At 42.6% G+C, this 25539-nt stretch overlaps 1 protein-coding gene across 1 annotated transcript in view; it reads right to left on the reverse strand.

Annotated features, from left to right (window-relative positions):
• The window catches only part of mpp7a (membrane protein, palmitoylated 7a (MAGUK p55 subfamily member 7)), an 866557-nt gene that overhangs the window by 558660 nt on the left and 282358 nt on the right, over positions 1–25539 (reverse strand). The window contains 1 exon segment of the mRNA XM_034172035.1: positions 8705–8823. Coding sequence (XP_034027926.1) covers positions 8705–8823 — 119 coding nt within the window.

Consider the following 25539-nt stretch of genomic DNA (forward strand, 5'->3'; position numbering starts at 1 on the left):
TCGAACATGGTGTTTGTGAAACTGTGACTAGCACAGAAGTCCAACAACTGAACACCACTCGGGTTCAGATCGTGGAAGCCGTGCTTCCCGATCACCCCCCTCCAGGTCTCACTGTCGCTGTCCATGTGGGCGCTGAAATTCCCCAGGAGAACAATGGAGTCCCCAGTTGGAGCATTATCTAGTCCCCCTCCCAGGGACTCCAAGAAGGTCGGGTACTCTGCACTGCTGCTCGGCCCATAGGCCGCGACAACAGTGAGAGACCTGTCCCTGACCTGAAGGCGTAGGGACGTGACCCTCTTGTTCACTGGGGTGAACTCCAACACATGGTGACTGAGCTGGGGAGCAATAAACAATGCTACCCCTGCTCTCCGCCTCTCCCCGTGTGCCACGCCAGAAAAGTGGAGTGTCCAGCCCCTCTCCAGATTTTGCTGTAAAATTCTGGAAAAAGTGGTTTCACAGCAGCTTGTGGACCATCTTACTGATAATAATCTTTTTGAGCCACTGCAGTCTGCTTTTAGAAAATATCATTCCACAGAGACGGCACTCACTAAAGTGGTGAATGATCTTCTGCTTACAATGGATTCGGACAACAAGATGGTTTTGGTGCTATTAGATCTCAGTGCTGCGTTTGATACCATGGATCATCATATTCTACTCGACAGGTTGGAGAATCATTTTGGGATTACTGCGAGTGCCCTTGCATGGTTGACGTCATACCTGAGCAATCATTCTCACTGCCTTTTGTGCAATAACACTACCTCTAACCTTAGTGACATGAAATTTGGGGTTAGACCCCTGATTTTCTCCCTTCATATAGCACCCCTTGGGCACATATTGGGCGTTTTGCCATTACCTTTCATTGCTATGCTGATGATACTCAGTTATACATGCCATTAACTGCTGGTAACCTTATCCACATAAAATCCTTGCATATTACCTTGCGTCAGTGAGAAGCTGGATGTCTAGAAACTTCCTACTTTTAAACTCTGATAAGACTGAAATGATGTTTCTTGGTCCAGTGAGACATCGGCATCAATTTGACCAGCTAACACTTAGCCTATGCTTGTGTGTCATACATTACACAGACAAAGTGAGGAACCTTGGGGTAATTTTTGATCCTACATTGTCCTTTGACCTCCACCTGCGAAATATTATGAGGAGTGCTTTTTCCACCTGCGAAATATAGCGAAGATTCGTCCCATCTTGTCTATGGCTGATGCTGAGACCCTGATTCATGCGTTTGTCTTTTCTTAATTGGACTACTGCAATGTTCTATTTTCTGGATTACCGCAGTCCAGCATTCGGGGTCTCCAAGTGGTTCAAAATGCTGCTGCCAGACTTTTGACATGAAGCAGAAAGTTTGACTATATTACACCCATTTTGGCATCTCTTCACTGGCTTCCTGTCCCGGTGAGATCAGCTTTTAAGGTTCTGCTACTAACCTATAAAGTTGTTCATAGACTGGCACCTCCCTACTTAGCTGACCTAGTTAAACCCTATGTACTGGCCTGGGCTTTGCATTCTCAAGATGCAGGATTACGTTGTGCCCTTAGGGTGAATAAAAAGTCTGCGGGTGACACAGCTTTCTCTTCTCGTGCCCCTGTTCTGTGGAATGACCTCCCTGTGTCAATAAAACAGTCAGATTCTCTAGAGACTTTCAAGTCCAAACTTAAGACGCACTTAATTCCCATTTTGTATGGCAAGCATACTGGCATAGTATGTTACTTTTTACTGTTTTAATTCAGTTTATTAGGAAACAGAGAATTTTTTTCTTAAATTCTTGCAGAATAATCTTTCAAAAATAAATGCATTTTAAAGTCCGGTGTGACTTATATGCTTTCTTTTCCCGTTATTATGACATGTTTTTGAAAGATGCAATTTATACTCTGCTGTGACCAGAAAATATGGTGGTAGCAGGATTTTAACTTTCTGAAACAACTTACCAATGTGTTATCTGTTTTGAAAAAAAATAACTGGTGTTTTCGTATGTCTTCCTTAGATTTCTGAATACATCACTAATGCTCGATCTCAGTCCTTCAGCATTCGAACTCTTGTCAAACTGAAACCATTAAATTAAAGACCAAATTCACGGATTGATAGAAAATTTGTTCTGACAATTCAATGAATCATTATTATTATCAAAAATATCAAACAACTGTTTTTTTTAATCAGGAGAGCATCCAAATATGAGAATTTTTTGTAAAGTCTGATTATACAGAAATCCAGTGGTGGGCACAGTTCCGCTAATCTGCTAATTAACAAAGCTAATGTTTTCATTATTGGATTAGCTTTGCAGATAACTTTGAAAATCATCTGTGGACTAATTATGTTCTGATAAATTTTAGACTGCTAACATATTTTTGCAGGCGTGGTGAACAAAGCTTAATAGTTACAAACATTTATGAAGCATGAAATCAAAGATTTTAGTATCTACTTGTTAAATGTTTTATAGTAGATGCACACTTCTATCCTCTGAAAACAGAGAAGTTCCAGGAGAAACTGCTCTATCCTCTGCAAAGCAAAGGCAAAGTAGTCACAGAAAAGAAAAAAGATCATTTCTTTTGACCCCATACTGATGTGCTGGCAATATCACCCAAGTCATCCAGAGGCATAAAGTTTTAACTTATGGTTAAAAATTTTAACCAAACTAATTTCGGACAAGTTATTTAAATTAACATCACGTCTGAAGTTTTATAAAGTGAAAATATCAGATATGTTTTAGTTTTAAAGTAATGCACTAATTTTGAAGGTTTTAGTGTGGACATGCTGTGTCCAGGTGCATTATGGGTAATCGCAGTACATTCACGACAGGACAAATGCATCTGAGACGCTCCACACGGACAACAGCATTAATCCCTTTATACACTCAACAAAAATATAAATGCAACACTTTTGGTTTTGCTCCCATTTTGTATGAGATGAACTCAAAGATCTAAAACTTTTTCCACATACACAATATTACCATTTCCCTCAAATATTGCTCACAAACCAGTCTAAATCTGTGATAGTGAGCACTTCTCCTTTGCTGAGATAATCCATCCCACCTCACAGGTGTGCCATATCAAGATGCTGATTAGACACCATGATTAGTGCACAGGTGTGCCTTAGACTGCCCACAATAAAAGGCCACTCTGAAAGGTGCAGTTTTATCACACAGCACAATGCCACAGATGTCGCAAGATTTGAGGGAGCGTGCAATTGACATGCTGACAGCAGGAATGTCAACCAGAGCTGTTGCTCGTGTATTGAATGTTCATTTCTCTACCGTAAGCCGTCTCCAAAGGCGTTTCAGAGAATTTGGCAGTACATCCAACCAGCCTCACAACCGCAGACCACGTGTAACCACACCAGCCCAGGACCTCCACATCCAGCATGTTCACCTCCAAGATCGTCGGAGACCAGCCACTCGGACAGCTGCTGAATCAATCGGTTTGCATAACCAAAGAATTTCTGCACAAACTGTCAGAAACCGTCTCAGGGAAGCTCATCTGCATGCTCGTCGTCCTCATCGGGGTCTCGACCTGACTCCAGTTCGTCGTCGTAACCGACTTGAGCGGGCAAATGCTCACATTCGCTGGCGTTTGGCACATTGGAGAGGTGTTCTCTTCACGGATGAATCCCAGTTCACACTGTTCAGGGCAGATGGCAGACAGCGTGTGTGGCGTCGTGTGGGTGAGCGGTTTTCTGATGTCAATGTTGTGGATCGAGTGGCCCATGGTGGCGGTGGGGTTATGATATGGGCAGGCGTCTGTTATGGACGAAGAACACAGGTGCATTTTATTGATGGCATTTTGAATGCACAGAGATACTGTGACAAGATCCTGATGCCCACTGTTGTGCCAATCCAAGAACATCACCTCATGTTGCAGCAGGATAATGCACGGCCCCATGTTGCAAGGATCTGTACACAATTCTTGGAAGCTAAAATGTCCCAGTTCATGCATGGCCGGCATACTCATCGGACATGTCACCCATTGAGCATGTTTTGGATGCTCTGGACCGGCGTATACGACAGCGTGTACCAGTTCCTGCCAATATCCAGCAACTTCGCACAGCCATTGAAGAGGAGTGGACCAACATTCCACAGGCCACAATTGACAACCTGATCAACTCTATGCGAAGGAGAGGTGTTGTACTGCATGAGGCAAATGGTGGTCACACCAGATACTGACTGGTATCCCCCCCTATAAAACAAAACTGCACCTTTCAGAGTGGCCTTTTATTGTGGGCAGTCTAAGGCACACCTGTGCACTAATCATGGTGTCTAATCAGCATCTTGATATGGCACACCTGTGAGGTGGGATGGATTATCTCAGAAAAGGAGAAGTGCTCACTATCACAGATTTTGACTTGTTTGCGAACAATATTTGAGGGAAATAGTGATATTGTGTATGTGGAAAAAGTTTTAGATCTTTGAGTTCATCTCATACAAAATGGGAGCAAAACCAAAAGTGTTGCGTTTATATTTTTGTTGAGTGTATATTGTGCCTAAAACTCTCGTGAATATATTATCTGGGTTTATAGACTTTGTTATTGTGTTTGTTTTATGTAAAAAATGCCAGAAGAAGCCCAGGTTACTTCTCCATTATTTTCAATTGGAATCATTGTGAGCTGCAATCGCTTCCTGTTTGCTCTTGAGAGTCCTGCTTATGTCAAACACTGTCTGTCGTCTTTGTTCCAGAGTAATGTATATGTCTGAAATTCAGTTTTTTATTAAATTCCTAAATTCTTAAATGTAGCAGACATGGATTATCTGGAATATTTGTTTTGGCAAGTTTTCACAGTCTCCACTGCCATCTACTGGCCAGTAGTGTTCATGGCAGTATGAGCATCTGGTCACCAGTAGATGGCAGTGTTCTATTTATTTTGACCCTGGTTATATCAGACAGTTGTCTCATCACAACTGGACTTTTTTGGCTTTTTTTTTTTTTTTCTTTTTTTTTTTTACAAATTAAAAAAAGGCATATTTTACAAAAGTACATTTATGTAAACACCAACACACACCTCACATTAACGTGTTGGTTTTTACATAAAATGAATGAGTCAACAATTAGTGTTAGCGGACATTTACCCATAATCCCCTTGGCATCTGTCTGTGTTTGTTACAAAACTTCAGAATTAGTGCATTATTTAAAATTAAAAGATATGCATTATATTTTAACTTTGTACAAATGACAGAACTGACATTAATGGAGTTATTCTATCCGGATTAATTTGATGATTTTAAATCAAAACCATAAATCAGAACTGTTTTATTTACCAAGACCACTGCCTCACTGTGGCACTGCTGTATTCTGTTAAAGAATAATGGCTTGCTTTTTTGTGTGTGGAGTTGAGCTTAGCTCCTCTCAACTGCTTCGCTGCTGCAAAATATGTAGTAAAAAGGAGCTTCCAGCAGGGGGCAGGACGTACAAAGACAGAAGTGTTGAGTCGTTTGGGTCTGTGCTCAAGTGATCGCGGTGTTAACCCTCTGGGGCCGACGCCGTTGAATGTGACGCCTAAGACCAAGCTTTACCAAATTATAAATAACTTTTTAATGATATGAGATAAAAACATACTTTTTTTGCTGAAAAGATAACTCAGCGGACTTTCGAGCCAGCCATCCAGCCATCTTTGCACTCCTCATAGAAGCTGTGTGATGACGTGCGCAATGTGAGTGTCCAATCGGAATTGGTTCACCGTCACATGGTTTTCCAAAATCCAATCGTAGGGCAGAATTACCTCACGTGAAAAGCCAAAGATCGTTTTCAGGAGTGATATGTTACTAGTTGGCCCATTTGAATAGCCTCTGGGTGCACCAATGAGTACATACTATTCCAATGCGCCCTGCGCCATTACGCCCAGCCAAAGTGAAAGCAGACGGAGAGCCTCTGATGACAATCTCACGTGCTCAAACAAAGAGTGTGTAACTATCAGGATTGCTCCAGTAGTTTGCATGTGAATGTTACTGGATAACTCTGCTGCTTTCTCAGCATAAAGCACTGTTTACCATATCAAAATAACAAAACGCATAGACCATTTTATATATATTGTTCAAAATGTGCATTTGTGATTACTGTTTGAACCGTTTTGTTGTACAGTCTTTCACACAAGACCTCAAATTACTTTTATAAAGTGTCAAAACAGCTGTTTATTATAGTTTGCTGTATGTTTTGAATAAATGTGTGTGGAAACTTATTTTTCGCTTTATTTTTTCCTTTCTTATTTCTGATTGTAAACCTTTATTACACTTATAAAACACAATAAAAACATATACAAGTATATTCTGAAAGCACAGGTTGTCCTGAAAAAAGAGACATAAAACTTGATTATGGGATACAGGGAGAGCTGTTAACAGCAATAATAAAACATTTATGCCAGGCGATTGAACTGTCCAAAAAATGCCCTCGGACCCCAGAGGGTTAAAACTCAAAATCAGCTTGTTAGTAGTGTACCGGAAGCAATACTGAAAGTTATCGGTTACTGGTTCGCTGTAGCTTCTGATAAATTTTTGGGTGGGTTATTAGTTTAGCTTTATAAAAGATAACTTTTCAGTTAGCTGACTAGCTGTTATCGAAGCTAACTTTTTGGTTAGCTGTGCCCACTACTGCAGAAATCCTCTTTAATCACTGTGCTCACTATGATCTGCACTCCTGTCCATGTGCTTTGTTACTCAATCATACAATAACAATATTTACACATTTTTGCATGGTTCATTTTACTGTGTTTGGTGACACTGTGCAAAACAAATACCTTTCAACTAAATTGTAATGAAAAATTAAAATAGAATTATTCTGAATCAATTTCTATGCTCAGTTATTTGTAATAATGTGATGTAAATGTTTGACTACCCAGGTGGTACGCAACACATTGTATTGCCAGTTCTATTTTTAAACGTGTAGTAAAATATGTAGAGGATTACAATGTATTAAATTTAAATTTAACCTTTGTTTAACCAGCTTAAAGTGCATTTACACATAACCAAGATGTATTACAAATGTCATTTTTCTGTCATTCGTGACACATTCCTGACATTCTTAATGTGAATTAATGCATCTGAATAGGTTTCTTAATAGTGCGTGTTGGTGCATGATATTCTTGATATTCGTGGAGCATGTTTTTGCCTGTCAAAAAATCTTCCACGAATGTCACTCACCACCCTCATTTCGTCTCACGTCGTGGAGGTCGTAACTGAGCGTATTGATCCGTCTTGATGAGTAGTGATCCTTAATAGAACGTGACAACATTCGTAGTGGTTCCTGTGATGGTTCTTGGAGCCCAAACTGTCACACGTTATTACGAAGTGACACGGAAACCGTCAAGTTTTGACACGACTTGTAACGCGGCATCACATTTCACTGCGCGCCACGACAAATCAGTTTTCTGTCACGTGCGCACAATTAAACTCGGCTTCAAATGTCGTTCCACAGTTCCTGCTGAAGCTCCTCAGGACGCTCCTGCAGGTGTTCCACCTGCTGTTGTAATCGATGAGCGGGAGAACAAGTCTGAACCAGAGGAGCGAGAGGAGCCTCACGTGCAGCCAGACATCTCTGCACCTCCTCCAGTCCGGCGGAGGAAGAAGCGTGCGCACAATTAAACCCTGCTACACCGCATTCAGTTTGACTGCTGACACCAAGTCGGCTAAAAGTGTAATTTCAGTGCTCTTCAGCACGCTCCTGCAGGTGTTCCACCTGCTGCATGTGCCTGATGTTTGTGAAAATGCGTGAGACGAGAACCTCATGAAGCTGGCTTTGTCCTCCTCCTCCTCTCTGCGCCACTCCATGGCACAGAGCCCAACTACGCATGCAGTCACAAAGTTCTTCTGAAAAACTGGAGCAATCTGAATTCGGTTGGATGAATATGGGTGTGTGTGTGGAGACAATTCACCTCGTTCACAATGTGACAGAACTTAACGATGCGCTGTTACGCGCAATAGCGCGCAACAATGCGGAACACTATTCTTGACCGTGCGTAATGGTTCCTGATAATTCTCCAGCAACACGTGCCATTAATCGTAACATGTGGTAACAGGCTGCAGCAGTTCCTGAGGAGACTTGACGCCTCTGCCCTGAATCATTACATTCGTGATCAGCAGCCAGGAACGTGTACTTCGTGGCATTGGTGACTTGTCGTCGTTATGTGTAAACGTCGTTTACACATAACGGCTGGATCACTGTATGATGTCAAGGTAAATGACGCTTCCCTACAGTAGTGGACAGGGTGCACAAAGACAGAAGCGCTGACTCATTGGCTGTGTTTGGGTTTTTGATCGCCTTTGATTCTATTAAAAGGTTTAGACTCAAAATTGGCTTGTTAGTAGCTGAGCGTGTATGGGAGACAAAATTGAAAGTTATCGGTTAGCTGTAGCTTCCGATAAATTTTTAGGTAGTTTATCGGTTTAGCATTATAAAAGATAACTTCAGTTAGCTGATTAGCAGTTATCGAAGCTAACTTTATGGTCTGCTGTGCCCACCACTGGACATACAAAACATGCAATTTTAAGGAAATACAATGGGCCTCTGGGAATTTGTATAAACAAATATTTAACTGCCCAAACAGTGAATTTATCAACACTGAAAATATTCACATGTGGCAGGCTTAATTCACAGCAACACCCTCTGCCTCGGACATAGCTTTGTTGATGTTAACAAGCACCCCCCCCCCCCCAAAAAAAAAAAAGAATGAGTGCAAATGTTTCCTTCGAAGCAAAATTAACTAATTTTACCTTGACCAACAAGTGGAAACCTTTCTCCCCAAACATGCCCTTTAGGAAGGTGCTGTCCTCTGGACGAGTGACATGAGGCTGGAGCTGTGAAGGTAAAGCTGCCAGAAGCTCATACAGGCCTGAAGAGGAAGAAGAGGAAATAAAAATTCATCACAGCCCAATGCACATAGGTACATGCCCACACACTCAACCCCCCCCCCCAAAAAAAAAAATTCAGGGTTCTTTCTTAAAATGTGTAATATTCTGCACTTTAAATGCACAGTGAAATCAAACAACTAGAGCATGCCACAAATAAAAATGTCAAAATCGAAATCATGGTGTGCATAAGTATGTGGCCCTTTTCGTATATCACAGTTAAATCACCACTTTTACAAACAGTTTTTTTAATGAGTCTGGGAATAGATATATGAACATATCCAAGTCACTGAATATGTCTTCAAATTCATTTAAGATTAAGTCAAGTCTGAGAGCATGCACTTGTGCTGCACTTCACACTGCTGTCTGTGTGTGTGTGTGTCAATTTGTTTTGCTCCTCAATTTCTTCACACCTTGCACCTGAAATATCCTATGCTTGTAGCGTCGCCTGGTGAGAAAGCACTCTGCTGCGTGACACCAAGGCAGGAACAGCCCATTATCAATTGCTTTCATTCACAATGATGGAGGATTCAAACTTTGATTTGGAAAGCTTTTTTAAGATATTTCTCTGAATGATAACAATAAAAATCATAATAGTGAGTTAGTGTGGCTTTCTAGGGGTATTAGTTTGATACAGAATATGTGTATTTTGGATGAAAATAGCTGAGAAATTGAAACAAATGCACAGCGAATGGTTTGTACATATTATGGTGAAACAAGGGTTGTCAGTCTTAGAAACTGTCTGAAGTCGTAGCTCCAATATTTGTTTTGTGCACAAAGGCATTTGAGTTTCTATTAATACATTTTCTTGCTGCCAGCTTTGGGCAAACTGCCTATCTTTGGGCAGTTTTGTTCATTCCTTTTTGCATCTCTCAAACTCCATCACGTTGGATGGGGAGCGTCAATGCACAGCCATTTTCAGATCTCTCCAGAGATGTTCCATCGGATCCAGTTCTGGGTTCTGGCTGGGCCACTCAAGGACATTCACAGAGTTGTTCTGAAGCTACTCCTTGGCTGTGTGTTTAGGGTCGTTGTCCTGCTGAAAGATGAACGATCACCCTAGTCTGAGGTCAAGAGCACTCTGGAGCAGGTTTTCATCCAGGATGTTGCTGTACATTGCTCCATTCATCGAAATCCTGAATAGTCGCCCAGTTCCTGCCACTGAAAAACATCCCCACAGCATGATGATGCTACCACCATGCTTCACTGTAGAGATGGTACTGCATAGCTGATGAGCACTGCTTGAATTCCTCCAAACATGACACCTGGCATTCACACCAAAGAGTTCAATCTTTATTTCATCACACCAGAAAATTTTGCTTCTCATGGTCTGAGAGTCCTTCAGGTGCCTTTTGGCACACTCAAGACATGTTGTCATGTACTTCTTACTGAGGGCTGCCTTCCGTCTGGCCACTCTACCATACAGGCTTGATTGGTGGATTGCTGCAGAGATGGATGTCCTTCTGGAAAGTTGTCCTCTCTCCACATAGGAATGCTGGAGCTTTGACAGAGTGACCATCGGGCTCTTGGTCACCTCGCTGACTAAGGCCCTTCACTCCCAGTTGCTCAGTTTAGATGGGCAACCAGCTCTAGAAAGAGCCATGGTGGATCCAAACATCTTCCATTTACGGATGATGGAGGGCACTGTGCTTATTGGGACCTTCAAAGCAGCAGAAATGTTTCTGTACCCTTCCCCAGATTTGTGCCTCGGGATAATCCTGTCTCAGAGATCCACAGCCAATTCCTTTGACTTCATGTTTGGTTTGTGCTCTGACATTCACTGTCAACTGTGAGACCTTATATGTAGACAGGTGTGTGCTTTTCCAAATCATGTCCAATCAACTGAACTTTCCCTACGTAGACTCCAGTTAAGCTGAAACATCTCAAGGAAACAGTGGAAACAGGATGCACCTGTGCTCAGTTTTAAGCTTCATGACAAAGGCTGTGGACACTTATGTACATGTGATTTGTTCGTTTTTTGCTGTTTGTTTGGTTTTTTTTTCATAAATTTGCAAAAATACAAAAAAAAACCCACTTTTTTCACATCATCATTATGGGATATTGTGTGTAGAATTTTGAGGGAAAAAATTAATTTCATCTATTTTGGAATAAGGCTGTAACATAAAATGTGGAAAAAGCGCTGTGAATACTTTCTGGATGTACTAGGTAGTGGTGTGAAAAATAGTAATCCTAAAATAGTAGTAGCACAAGTTTATGTAATGTTACCTTCCTTTTTCATAGTTCATTGTTTAAATTGCTTTATTCAAACATAAAATGACAACTAAAAGCCTTATTTCCACTGAGCATTCTGGGTCAGAAGAAATGCAGCATTTTTAAATAAGACTCTGGGTGTTGGTCTGCTCCAGGTGCATTTCTCAGCCTGAGCAAAGGGATGATGGCACTTTGTCCCACACCAAGAAAATTAACAGTTTCTCCATGTAATGTGGAGTTGCATCAGGAAGGTCATCTGGCATAAAACCTGTGCCAATTCAACATGCAAATCCAGGTGGGACCTGCTGTGGCGACCCCTAGTGAAAAATGATGGAGCAGTCACAATTTGCTTCATGGTATAATTTGCAACACCACCTTTCTTAGCACACTGCAGCTACACTTGAGCAGCTTCTGAAATTAGTAGCTCCATGTACTGTATTCTGTGCTCAGGTGAGGCAGCTCGAGGTGCTGGGCCTTGGGACTCACATTTTCAATATCTAGTGTGTCCCAGGACTCAGAGGCCAAAAACACTAATGCAGATCCATATATATTTCAGAATAGATCCATTTGCTGGAATACAGCCATTCCCATCAAATATTACTGTGAACAAGAGAGAGATGGACTGAGACAGACAGGCAGACAAGATTGGCAAACCCAAAATACCATTCATCTACTATATAATACATTCATTGGCAAATTTTCTGAATGACAACAACAAAAATGTAGAGCTTTCCATGTCCTCATGACTGGTCATTCTTGGGGTCAACACACCTAACTTTGGCCAGTGTGGCACATGTATCTTCAGGGTGAATGCTGGAGGTGGCATCCTTCTTCAGGCTCAGAAACTTGGCTAGCTCTGTGTCGTACTGCATCTTGTTTATGTAGCTGTCCTCAGATTTTTTGGCACAAGAAAGCCAAAATATTGTAGTAGATGTTCCTTTCGTTACGCAAGTCCTATACCTCAGCCTGAGTCTCCCTAGGTAAATAGCCCTTACAGCACCTATCACCAGCAATATACATTGTAATTACCCCCAAAAATACAAGAACACTGTGCAATTTGTAAGATTTTGAAAATCACCTAGTATGTGAACCAAAATCAAAGGTGAGTGGAGCATTTACAGCAGTGATTCAGAATCCTGGTCCTCAGGGTCCCTTCACCTGCACATTTTTCATGTCTCCCTGCTCTGCCAAACGTTGATTGGCTCATTAGCATCTGCTCAGGTAGTCAAGAGCTGTCAGACACCTGAACCAATCTGCTGTGGATGGAGCAGGTATAAAATATAAAATGTAGCAGTCCCTGATGACCATGGTTGAAACAACTTAAAGGCTTGATTGCTAACAATTACTCAATGTGATTATGGTTGTAAAAACTGATCTTTTCCCTTAAGCAGAATGAAATGTATGGTGTGAGACATGTCAGGCTGCCTACAGCAATCATGATATGTTCTGTGGAAAGATGTCACATTCTGACAAGCTGTCCTACATTCACCTGCCTGTTAATAAAACAATGTTCTGTGTGGCAACTTTGTTGAATATGTTTTCTAATGAAACCTTTAAGAAAAAACCCTTCTGAAATAACCTCCAACAGTGAAGAAATACTGAAGTCAGTTAGCAAGTTTTGGCTGTATCCAATGTGACGTCATACCTTAACAAGAACAGCAATGTCTGCATTTATCCAGTAATATGTGGCTGCGATACAGATCAAAAGTTGCAAGAGCAATACTGAAACAAAGTGAAGCACTATGCCACCATTGGCAGTCCCAGAGATGAATCTGAAACTCCTCACAACACTTGCTGAAATCTGAAAGGCCAAGAGGGGTTTACTAACCTGGCGTATAAAAGAAATGACTACTTCAAATTCAGTTTAAAGACAAACAGACTGGAGAACTGATGGTTTCAAGATTAAGCAGAGGTTAGGTGAAACACTCAGAGCAGAAAAGCAGTGAGTGACCAGGATCCATTCCAAACACAACAGAATCCTGGAGTTCAACTGATGGATAATAGTGGCAAATACTTATTTGTTGTTTTGGGCTGAAAGGGAACTGATGTTGCTTTGCCTTTACCTAAATAGATAGGTGTGTTGTAATGTAACAAGAGAGGTAGAGGTTTAAGTTGCCCTGATACTTTCACGACTTTGCTGCATGCACTTGCACACACTTTATAGTATATGCAGCGTCCAGCACTCAGCGCGTGGCAGCCGGTGGAACAAAGCACGGCATCCAGCTGGGAACACAGTGGGTGGGACTGTCACGACAATGTGCGTGCAAATGCATGCATCAGTCGTGAAAGTGTTAAATGTGTTCAGTGTGTCTCTTGTTAAATAAAGTCAACATGCACAAGAAAGAAAGAAAGGTTATAAAACATATGTGAAATGTACTGACTGACAGCAACAGCTGACACTCTTGGCTGGATCAATAACTGACTGGCTGAGAGCAGGCTTGTGTTGGCAGCTGATGCCTTTTGGTGGCACAAACCACTAAATTAGTAGACATGAGCCATAGCTGCTGTTAACCAGATAGATAGATGAAATGTAATCTCCCACGCTCTGTCTGGAGATGATTTTGGGGTTTGGAGATTTAAAGATTTGAAAATACACATGTATCAAGCTGATATCCTGCCTCGATGTTCAGCCAGCAACACAGATTTGAGGTAAGAACACAAAGGTTCTGTGGTATTTAAAAAACGGGGCATAACAAGTGCACAAAGGAAAGAAGATACTGCCTCAACAATAAGAGGTTGCATTTTGAGTCTTATTACAGTGACTCCTGTGGTTTGTCTTTGGCTTGGTGTGTGATATGGCTTTGCTGCTGCCCTGTGAAGAACCCTGGTACGTGTTCATTCAATGTCTGACTCTCCGGAAACCTTGTTTTCTCGCCAACACAGGCCTGCCAGAGGGCAGCAGATCCTTTCCATCTTTTACAACTTGGAACTTCTAACAGACCATCTCACATACAATATTAAAAAAGAAATTTAAAGGGACAGGATGAGGTGGAGGAGTGTAGGGAGAGTAGAGAAGGCAGAGATATGGAAATCTCATTACAGTAAGTCATGCTGAGGTAGTGGTAGGAGGGGATGGAGGAAACAAAGGAAGGCAAAGGGAAAGCCTAAAGCATTATTTTCACCAGGTGCAAAGTCTCACCTCCTGTCCACACAATCTCAGTTGTTCACTTCTCTATTGCTTATGACAATAATCCCTAAATTGCCTCCACGTCCATGTGGAGAAACAGGCTGCGCCCTGTGTGCCAATGACACATTATGAGAAAAACATCAACACCATTAAGAGGAATAACAACAATGGAGCTTCAACTATTATATCTGCAATACTATACAAGTGACAGACTATTTTTACACCCCCAATAAATTAAGGTTTGGAATATAGGAATCACCCAGTCCACAAGTCTTGTCAGCGCAACTCCTGAAACTGGTGCTTTGACATCAATGGAACTTCATGCAATAGCCATACACCATATAAAGATGTGAAGGAAAGAAAATAATTCTGCTCTGTCTTCAAAGGGAAGACAAATGGACATTTGTGATTAAGTGATGCATCATATATCTATTTCATGAGTGCAGCTTACCTTAATTTTGGTTATGGATTTCAATGTACCTTTCTCAGAATGGTAACACACCACAAGAAGTTGTCCATGAAGGAAATTAATTCCAGTGCAACATATTCAGGCAGAGATAAAAAACAAAACAAAAAAACTAATAGACAGTCTTCTGTAGACAGGATACTTGAACATTTCTAACTCACTGAATATGTCTTTGTCAATAAGTACATCAATCATAAGTAAATGCAAATATGGAAATGCATGCATGGTACTGTATTTTAAATCTGTCTGGAGCAGTCAGATGTCAAAAACTGAATGACCACGGAAGAAGAAATCGACAGACAGACAGACAGATAGATAGATATAACACACATAGCTTGTAAACAGAGCACATCAGAGGACTGTGCAGCATTAACACTGACAATTCCCATAGAATGGCGAAACTACAGCACATCTTGGTGCACCACTGAATATTGTCCAAATGCGCAGTGTTCAATATTCTGTATAACAGGTCATTAGATGAAGTGATTTATCATGGCAGAAAGTATGCATTGAGTATTTTATTAATGAAGTTACTTAACTTCCTTGATTGAAAATGTCAAAGTGCATAACATAATGGAAAACATATATATATATATATATATATATATATATATATACATACAGTGGTCCCTCGCTATAACGCGGTTCATCTTTAGTGGCCTCGCAGTTTCGTGGATTTTTTTTAGTGCAATTTTGCATGCTTTTTTTTTTTTTAACAGCGCATTGTGTTCTGCGTCCTTATCAGGCGGGCCGGTCGCAGCACCGGTCGACATCACCGCGATTGCTCTCACTGCCTCCGATGCGCTTAATGAGTCTGCGGGCTCGGTAAACGCAGCAGCGGGCCACTCACACCGCCTTTCTGTCTGCTGTGCGCTCGCTGTTTTGATGCGGATGTTGACCGCAGCTGCAGAGCTCCATGGCCACTGAGAGAGGACTTGGATTCTTTGTGGGTCCCACATCCGTACCTCCGGAGGCAGTGAGCGAAGGGAGAGTTCTGCGTGTGTCTGTTTATAATCTCCTAGCCCAGAAGAAAAAAGAGAGTGTTTACACAGGAGAGAAAAGTGAGAAAATGTTAATGCCTGTTTGAGAAAAGTGTATAAAGTGTGTGTGAGGGGTTTTATAATAATTGCAAAAATAGTGCTGACTACTTCGTGGATTTTGCTTATCGCGGGTTATTTTTAGAACGTAACTCCCGCGATAAACGAGGGACCACTGTATACACATCAAGCTGCAACAGTGACACATTGTGTGTGCATGTGTGTGTGTTTTTCTTGGGTCACTGTGTCAGACTGAACCCTGTGACCCTGAGAAAATGCAGTTTCACACAGCACTCAGAAAGGCCCTGTGAAGTGGCCAAGACCTAACTAAGGATCTCGAAAAGCTGAAATTAAATATAACAACGTACGTGTGGAGAAGCAAGAAGGAGAAATAGATACAAAAACAGAGAAAGGAAATGAGCAAAACAAAACAAAAAAAAAAAAATGGTGGAAAAAAAGCCCTGTGTGGAATCTATAAAAAGAAAAGCATTAAGTAAAGATCCAAAAGAGCCACACAGTCTATAACAGCCAGTGTCCAGCACAGACACAGAAGGGAAGAAAGAAGAACAAAAAGAAGTAAGGAAGCATGTCTGTTCCAACTCTCCACCGCTAAAGGGTGGACCTGCTTGTTTCTGCTCTGGCTTTATTTGATTTGTTTTGGTCAAACTATTTTGGACCCTCTCGTGCGGCAGCTGCATATAGCAGAGCTGGCAGTTTCTGGTGGAAGACCATTCGGTTCTTTTGTGGTTGTCCATGGGCTGGCTCGGCCCAGAGGTCCTGAGGACCAGCGTGATATTGTGCAGGACTGCAGAAACAGTCTGCAGAGAAAACAGGACCGGCCACTGTCTTCAAAGCTTCCCGCTCTGAGGAAGTGACCACTTCAACTGCCAAACGGCACTTCCCCTCTCACGCCCACATGTCCACAGTGGTTAGAGAAAATAACAGTGCATTTCACAGATCCCTTTCACGTAAAACACAAAATCCCAGACAATAGCATGCATTAAACATGATATGTTAAATTACTACTCACATAGGTCAAAGACCTTAGTGGTTGGACTACAGCACGTAAGCAGGAGGAAATTACAGGACAGAATTTTGTATGGTTTAAAATGTGATCTATGTTAATACACTATACGCTCAGTAATATTTATTTATACATCTTATCATGGGGTATGGCAAAACTGGGAGACAAATGTACCAGTGTATCTGTAACTTTATTAAGTGTTATATAGTTAAAAAAAAAAGTGGCTCTATGTTATCTTGGAAGTGAAGTACATACATAACTGTATGAAAATTTCAAATCACAAATCTCGAGACTAAAATTATCACTGTTACCAGTATTATCATGGTATTGTTCAAATGTGCTGAAAATGATCAGCAGCCTTTAATGCAGTAAAGGTAGGGATAGTGCACTCTTGGTTTGCGTCCTACTTCATTGGGTGCTTGTACAGTGTATTATGGTGAAAACACACATCCTCATCTCATCACCTCTCCATAGGGGCACCCCAAGGCTTAGTGCTAGGTCACTTGTCTTTGCCTTGAATACCTCTCTGGGTCCAGTTATCTACTGACATGGGTTTTGGAACAGCTGCTACGGAAACGATAACCAGCTATCATTTCCACTAGATGCCCCTACTGTCTCTGAGTGGGTCTCTGCTTATCTTTACATTAAGGATAAGACAATTAATCATTTTACTGTTAATGGTGTTTAAAAACATTACAATTAATTACTCGTTAGAGCTCCTCAACATCATCATGATGACATACTTAAGAAGATGTGTTATGCCGGTAGCCAGAACATTAGACCAAGTGGCACAACTCGCAAAGAACAAAAATAAAGTTACACCTGCCATATACAGTAGTGTTCAGAATAATAGTAGTGCTATGTGACTAAAAAGATGAATCCAGGTTTTGAGTATATTTCTTATTGTTACATGGGAAACAAGGTACCAGTAGATTCAGTAGATTCTCACAAATCCAACAAGACCAAGCATTCATGATATGCACACTCTTAAGGCTATGAAATTGGGGTATTAGTAAAAAAGTAGAAAAGGGGGTGTTCACAATAATACTTGTAGTAGCATCTGCTGTTGACGCTACAAACTCAAAACTATTATGTTCAAACTGCTTTTTTAGCAATCCTGTGAATCACTAAACTAGTATTTTGGTTGTATAACCACAGTTTTTCATGATTTCTTCACATCTGCGAGGCATTAATTTTGTTGGTTTGGAACCAAGATTTTGCTAGTTTACTAGTGTGCTTGGGGTCATTGTCTTGTTGAAACACCCATTTCAAGGGCATGTCCTCTTCAGCATAAGGCAACATGACCTCTTCAAGTATTTTGACATATCCAAACTGATCCATGATACCTGGTATGTGATATATAGGCCCAACACCATAGTAGGAGAAACATGCCCATATCATGATGCTTGCACCACCATGCTTCACTGTCTTCACTGTGAACTGTGGCTTGAATTCAGAGTTTGGGGGTCATCTCACAAACTGTCTGCGGCCCTTGGACCCAAAAAGAACAATTTTACTCTCATCAGTCCAGAAAATATTCCTCCATTTCTCTTTAGGCCAGTTGATGTGTTCTTTGGCAAATTGTAACCTCTTCTGCACGTCTTTTATTTAACAGAGGGACTTTGCGGGGGATTCCTGCAAATAAATTAGCTTCACATAGGCGTCTTCTAACTGTCACAGCACTTACAGGTAACTCCAGACTGTCTTTGATCAACCTGGAGCTGATCAATGGGTGAGCCTTTGCCATTCTGGTTATTTTTCTATCTATTTTGATGGTTGTTTTCCGTTTTCTTCCACGCATCTCTGGTTTGTTTGTCCATTTTAAAGCATTGGAGATCATTGCAGATGAACAGCCTATAATTTTTGCACCTGTGTATAAGTTTTCCCCTCTCCAATCAACTTTTTAATAAAACTATGCTGTTCTTCTGAACAATGTCTTGAACTTCCCATTTTCCTCAGGCTTTCAAAGAGAAAAGCATGTTCAACAGGTGCTGGCTTCATCCTTACATAGGGGACACCTGATTCACACCTGTTTGTTCCACAAAATTGATGAACTCAATGACTGAATGCCACACTACTACTATTGTGAATACCCCCTTTTCTACTTTTTTTTTACTAATAGCCCAATTTTATAGCCTTAAGAGTGTGCATATCATGAATGCTTGGTCTTGTTGGATTTGTGAGAATCTACTGAATCTACTGGTACCTTGTTTCCCATGTAATAATAAGAAATATACTCAAAACCTGGATTAATCTTTTTAGTCACATAGCACTACTATTATTCTGAACACTACTGTATATAGTAACCTAGATACAGCATTGGGCTCCACAACGTGTGGCCACTGGAGGCAACAACGTGACGCGGCCATTGTTTTGGACTGTGGTCTGTGGCACTGTTGCTGGCAGTCAGGAGGATTACTGTGACGATGGCAGAGGCAATGAAGACAGAAGATTTATTTCCTGCGAAAAAATACGAGTCAAATTGCCAGTGTAGCAGTTTTTTGGTTACTCACAGAAAGACAGTGGTGTCATTGAAGATGGCAGGGATCCAGTTTGCAAAATCTGCTGGAAAAAACGTTGCAGTGAAGGTGGGTAACACTACGAACACAATAAATCACCTGAGGGACAACCACCTGGCTGTATACACTCAAATGAAAACATGAATGAAACCATTACAGAACAGAACTGTTGTGAAAGTGTAGTGACACGGACCCACAACAGGGGGCGCAAAGGAACGGACAATAGAAGAAGTCAAATCTGAACACTTTACTGTTGTGAATGCCACAACTACACACATCAGATTTCAGAATGAATACAAAGTCAATCAATCAAGGTGTCGTGTGGGCAGGCTCGACGATAGGAGACGTCCATCTGGAGAAGAACCGGAACCACACGATTTCCTCCGCCACCGAACCAGGAGAATACTGGAGCCGCCAAGTCCCGAGTTCCCCCAGGTGGCCACCGTCTCCGCGTGTCGGATCTGGTACTGCTGGCGAAGAGCAAAAACAGTCAGCAAGTCAGGTGGGAAAACACCTCCACCTTAACACCAGAAAGCTGGCACGTGCAGTAGTAAGTGTACTTATCAAAGGTTTGGAGTGAAGACGTCAGTCCAAACCCAGCCTCCAGCTGCAAGCACTCACAAAACCTACTGCAAAAATAACAAGCAAATACTGTCTGTGGTAGACAAAACAATGGCTGAGAACAAATTACCTCCTTGATAGGACGATATCTCGGCGACGTGGTGGAGGTGTCGTCCTGCTTTTATCAGGGGTGAGGCGTAGATGATTGGTGACAGCTGTCATAGCCGATGAGTAACAGCTGTCACCTCGGCCGCTCTTGTGGGGCGGCAGCGCCCTCTCGTGCCTGAAGCCCGCACTTCAGGCAGGGCGCCCTCTGGTGGTGGGCAAGCAGTACCTCCTCTTCTGGCGGCCCACACAACAAGAACAGTGTCTAGTATTCAATCAGCGAAAAAGGTCACCTCAAACCACTGATCTACACTGTCTACCCATAGCAGCCAGAATCAAATTCAGCTCATTAATGTTTGCCTACAGAGTAACTACTGGGTTATCACCAAGCTACTTGAACTCAATCATATAGGTACTGTATATACACAGTCTCTGTCACTGTATTTCTTACAAGAACGCCATCTGGCATTTCCATTCCTACATACTAGGCACTCTCAGTCAGAATCAGAATTGAATTTATTACCAAAGAAGTTCTCACATACAAGGAATTTGATTTGGTGTTATTGGTGCATAAACAAATGCATAAACTATACTCAACAAAAATATAAACGCAACACTTTTGGTTTTGCTCCCATTTTGTATGAGATGAACTCAAAGATCTAAAACTTTTTCCACATACACAGTATCACCATTTCCCTCAAATATTGTTCACAAACCAGTCTAAATCTGTGATAGTGAGCACTTCTCCTTTGCTGAGATAATCCATCCCACCTCACAGGTGTGCCATATCAAGATGCTGATTAGACACCATGATTAGTGCACAGGTGTGCCTTAGACTGCCCACAATAAAAGGCCACTCTGAAAGGTGCAGTTTTGTTTTATTGGGGGGGGATACCAATCAGTATCTGGTGTGACCACCATTTGCCTCATGCAGTGCAACACATCTCCTTCACATCATCCGTGAAGAAAACACCTCTCCAACGTGCCAAATGCCAGCGAATGTGAGCATTTGCCCACTCAAGTCGGTTACGATGACAAACTGGAGTCAGGTCGAGACCCCGATGAGGACGACGAGCATGCAGATGAGCTTCCCTGAGACGGTTTCTGACAGTTTGTGCAGAAATTCTTTGGTTTTGCAAACCGATTGTTTCAGCAGCTGTCCGAGTGGCTGGTCTCAGACGATCTTGGAGGTGAACATGCTGGATGTGGAGGTCCTGGGCTGGTGTGGTTACACGTGGTCTGCGGTTGTGAGGCTGGTTGGATGTACTGCCAAATTCTCTGAAACGACTTTGGAGACGGCTTATGGTAGAGACATGAACATTCAATACACAAGCAACAGCTCTGGTTGACATTCCTGCTGTCAGCATGCCAATTGCACGCTCCCTCAAATCTTGCGACATCTGTGGCATTGTGCTGTGTGATAAAACTGCACCTTTCAGAGTGGCCTTTTATTGTGGGCAGTCTAAGGCACACCTGTGCACTAATCATGGTGTCTAATCGGCATCTTGATATGGCACACCTGTGAGGTGGGATGGATTATCTCAGCAAAGGAGAAGTGCTCACTATCACAGATTTAGACTGGTTTGTGAACAATATTTGAGAGAAATGGTGATATTGTGTATGTGGAAAAAGATTTAGATCTTTGAGTTCATCTCATACAAAATGGGAGCAAAACCAAAAGTGTTGCGTTTATATTTTTGTTGAGTGTATGTACACTCTCAAATAAATATAACAGTGGAATGGGGCTGTGCAAAGGCATGCAGATGTACAGTGCCTGGGTGAGAGGGATTGGCCTCTCACCCAGGACACAGATTGCAGTCAATTACTTTCTCAAGAGCTAATACGCTGCAGTTTTCTTCTGTCCTTAGCAGTGGCAGCAGTGTACCAGATGGTGATGGAGGAGAAGATGATGGAATCAATGATGGCAGGGTAAAAGTTCAGCATCATTGCTGTTGGCAGGTTGAACATCCTCAGCTGCCACAGAAAGTACATCCTCTGTTGTGCTCTCTTGATGAGAGAGCTAATGTTCAGATCCCACTTGAGGTCCTGGGTGATGGTCATCCCCAGATAATGAAAGGACTCCTCATTGGCGACTGGGAAGTCACACAGGGTGATGGGGTTGGCCGGGACTGGGTTATTTCTGAAGTCAACAACCATGTCCACTGTCTTGAGGGCATCAACCTCCAGATTGTTCCATTTGCAACTGGACACCAGGTGATCGATCTCCCGTCTGTAGACAGACTCATCCCCATCAGAGATTAGCCCGATGAGGGTTTTATCATACGCGAACTTCAGGAGCTTTACAGACTGGCTGGAGGCACAGCTGTTGGTGGAGAGGGAGAAGAGTAGAGGGCAAAGAATGCAGCTTTGGGGGTTTCGGTACTGATGGACTGTGTGTTAGAGACATGCCCTCCCAGCTTCACATATTGCCTACTATTGGACAGGAAGTCAGTGATCCACCTGCAGATGGAGTCAGACACGCCAAGCTGAGAGAGCTTATCCTGCAGCAGGGCCGGGATGATCGTACTGAAAGCAGAGCTGAAGTCAACAAAAAGAATCCTGGCGTAGGTTCCTGGGGAGACCAGATCCTGGAGGATGAGGTGGAGGGCCATGTTGACAGCATCGTCTAACAACCTGTTGGCTCCGTAGGCAAACTGCAGGGGATCCAGGTGAGGGTCAGAGATGGCCTTGAGGTGTGTGAGGACAAGGAGCTTGAAGGTCTTCATCACCACAGAGGTCAGGGTGACAGGTCTGTAGTCATTAAATCCTGAAGTTCTTTGTTTTTTGGGGAAGGGGATGATGGTGGAGGCCTTGAAGCATGCTGGCACCTGGCATGTCTCCAGTGAGGTGTTGAAGATGTCTGTAAACACTGGGGACAGTTGGTCTGCACAGTTATTCAACGTGGATTGGGAGACAGAGTCGGGTCCGGCTGCTTTGCATGGGTTTTGCCTCTTGAACAACCTGTTGACATCTCTCTCATGAATGGGGAGCGGTATGATGGGGAAGGAGGTCCTAGTCGGTTGTAGCTGGTGGTTGTCACTGGGCATTAGTAAGACTGTTCCACTGTCTTTCAAATCTGCAATTAAACTCATTCAACTGATCTGCTAAATGAGGGTCCTTGGAAGAGTGGGGGAGGATAGCTTTGTAGGTGGTGATTTGTCTGAGACCTTTCCAGACTGAAGTAGAGTCATTGGCTGAGAAATGATGTTGCAGTTTCTCAAAGTACAGCCGCTTAGCATCCCTGACCGCCTTCCCAAATGTGCACTTTGACTCTTTAAATCTAGCCTTGTTCCCGCTCTTGAAAGCTTCCTCATTCTGTAGCCTCAACTGTCTGAGTTTAGGACAGAATGAGGGTTTGTCATTATTATACCTCACCATGGTTTGCCATGGAATGCAGCAATCCTCACAGAAGAAAGTCACAGCATCTGTGTATTCATCCAGACTGTTGGTGTCAGTCTTGAACACATCCCAGTCTGTTTTTTTCTAAACATGCCTGAAGATCCTCCACAGCCTCACTGTTCAACTCACTGCCTTTCCAAGACTCACTGCTCCACAGTTTCAATGTCCTCCTTACAGGTTTGCAGATCTTTAGTTTCTGCCTGTAGGTAGGAATCAGGTGAACCATGGCATGGTCAGGGTGGCCCAGTGCGGCATGGGGGACAGCATGATAAGCATAAGCTGTATTTGGGAAGTTCTTGGGAGTGATCACCTTTGTTAAAGTCGCCCAGGACAATAACTAAAGAGTCCGGGTTAGTCTGCTCCACATGCAGTGTCTGGTCGGCGAGTGTATGTTGTGCGTCGTGCACGTTAGCCGGCAATGGGATGTAAACACCAACCAGAAAGAATGAGGTGACCTCATGGGGGAGTAGAACGGTTTGCAGGAGAACAGTATTGTTGTCACTTTGTTACACCAGCCACCGATGATGTAAAAACAGATTCCACCACCCTTCATTTTGCCGAAGTCCTACATCTTGGTACGCTCTAAAAAGTTGGAAACCTGCCAACTGCAGTGCAGTGTCTAGAATCAAACCACAGAGCCACGTCCCCATGAAGCACAAAACAGCAGATGTAGTGAAATCTCTGCTTTTCCCCACCAGTAGCTGGAGTTTGTCCAGACTGTTCTCAGTCATACCTCTACACTGGTGGAACAAACTACAACTTGCTATCAGAGTACGGCATCGCTCTCTATCCTCAAAAACCTCTTGGAGACCCATCTCGTTTCCCTCAACACAATGACATATTCTTTTACTTCAATGTCCATTTTATTTCTGCATTTATCCTCATCTTTCATTAGATGCAGTACTTAGTGATCACTATAATTTTTTTTTTATTTTACTTGATTGATTGTTCCACAATTATGAATGACTTCATATAAAACTGTCTGGTAAATGAATAAATATAAACAATCATAGCATCAAAATACAAGTTCACTGACAACTGCACTGAAAATTAGGCAACTGCAAGCCAGTGCACTAATGAAATCTGTTAAGTTCACCTGGCCAAGCTCAGTACTGAGCCCATCAAGCACAAGACATGATAAGTTGGTTGAACTCATGCTGGTTTGAACATGTTCAAAATATTTCGGAGCTTGGCTGGACAACCTGTCACACTTTACTTCGACAGCAAATGATGCTACTTGTGTTGTATAGCTGGGGGGCCTGGCTGCCTTTTTGTTTCTGTCTTTTGTTTTTCCTTCCAGGTGGCTTGCATTTGGGACTGTGTGGCTGTGTTGCTGAGGTTATCAGGACCTCACCCTGATCACCTGCGGCTCGTCAGGACTCACAGCTGAGGTGCATCTATATGGATTGGAACATGGTGGCATTTAAGACTGGAGTATACAGTGTGTATTTGCCAGAGACTCGACCTTGTGACCAGACGGGTGAGATCGTCGTCTCGGGAGCCATCTCATCATCAGTGGATGCAGAGAACGTCCAGGGTTTAATGCACGGTCTGTGAAAGAGGAGGGGGTGAGGTCTCACGCTCGTCAGCACACTTCCTGAGGTACGTTAGATTTTGTGACTAACATTTATACAGTCAGTAAATGTGGTGTCCCTCACACCTTTTATATTGAGCTGAACGTTAGTCATGTATCGGCTTCCACTGCAGTGGAGTTTTGTGAACTGGATGTTCTATGCCTGCAGGTTGGGAAGCTGATTAGTAATCAAGCCAGGAAGTGTTTGCTGTTTGTACACCTTTAAGTGTTCTCTCTGTGTGTAGAGTGTGGACTCACATAATGGTTCCTTCTTTCACAGACTCGGTTTGTTGCGGCCACCTGGGGGGTGTCGGCGGGGTTCTTGGGTCCGAACAGCTTCTGGCTCCGGACCGTTAGCGCTGCTGGGAGTGCACCACGCCAGACCGCACTTTCTTTTGTTGTTTTTTTATCACTGTTATGTATTAAATTCAGTTAGCCTTTGTACCGTGCTCTGCTTATTTCATACTGGGTCCTTCAAACGCTGGTCAGTTCTCCGAGCTGCGTCCGACACATAACAACTTGTGATGCTATGCAAAATAAGACCACATCATCATCTTCTGTGATGATTTCCATGGTGTTCACTCTGTGTGTGTGTGTGTGTGTGTGTGTGTGTGTGTGTGTGTGTGTGTGTGTGTGTGTGTGTGTGTGTGTGTGTGTGTGTGTGTGTGTGTGTGTGTG

The sequence above is a fragment of the Thalassophryne amazonica genome, chromosome 1, assembly GCF_902500255.1.
Source record: "Thalassophryne amazonica chromosome 1, fThaAma1.1, whole genome shotgun sequence".
Taxonomy (NCBI): Eukaryota; Metazoa; Chordata; class Actinopteri; order Batrachoidiformes; family Batrachoididae; genus Thalassophryne; species Thalassophryne amazonica.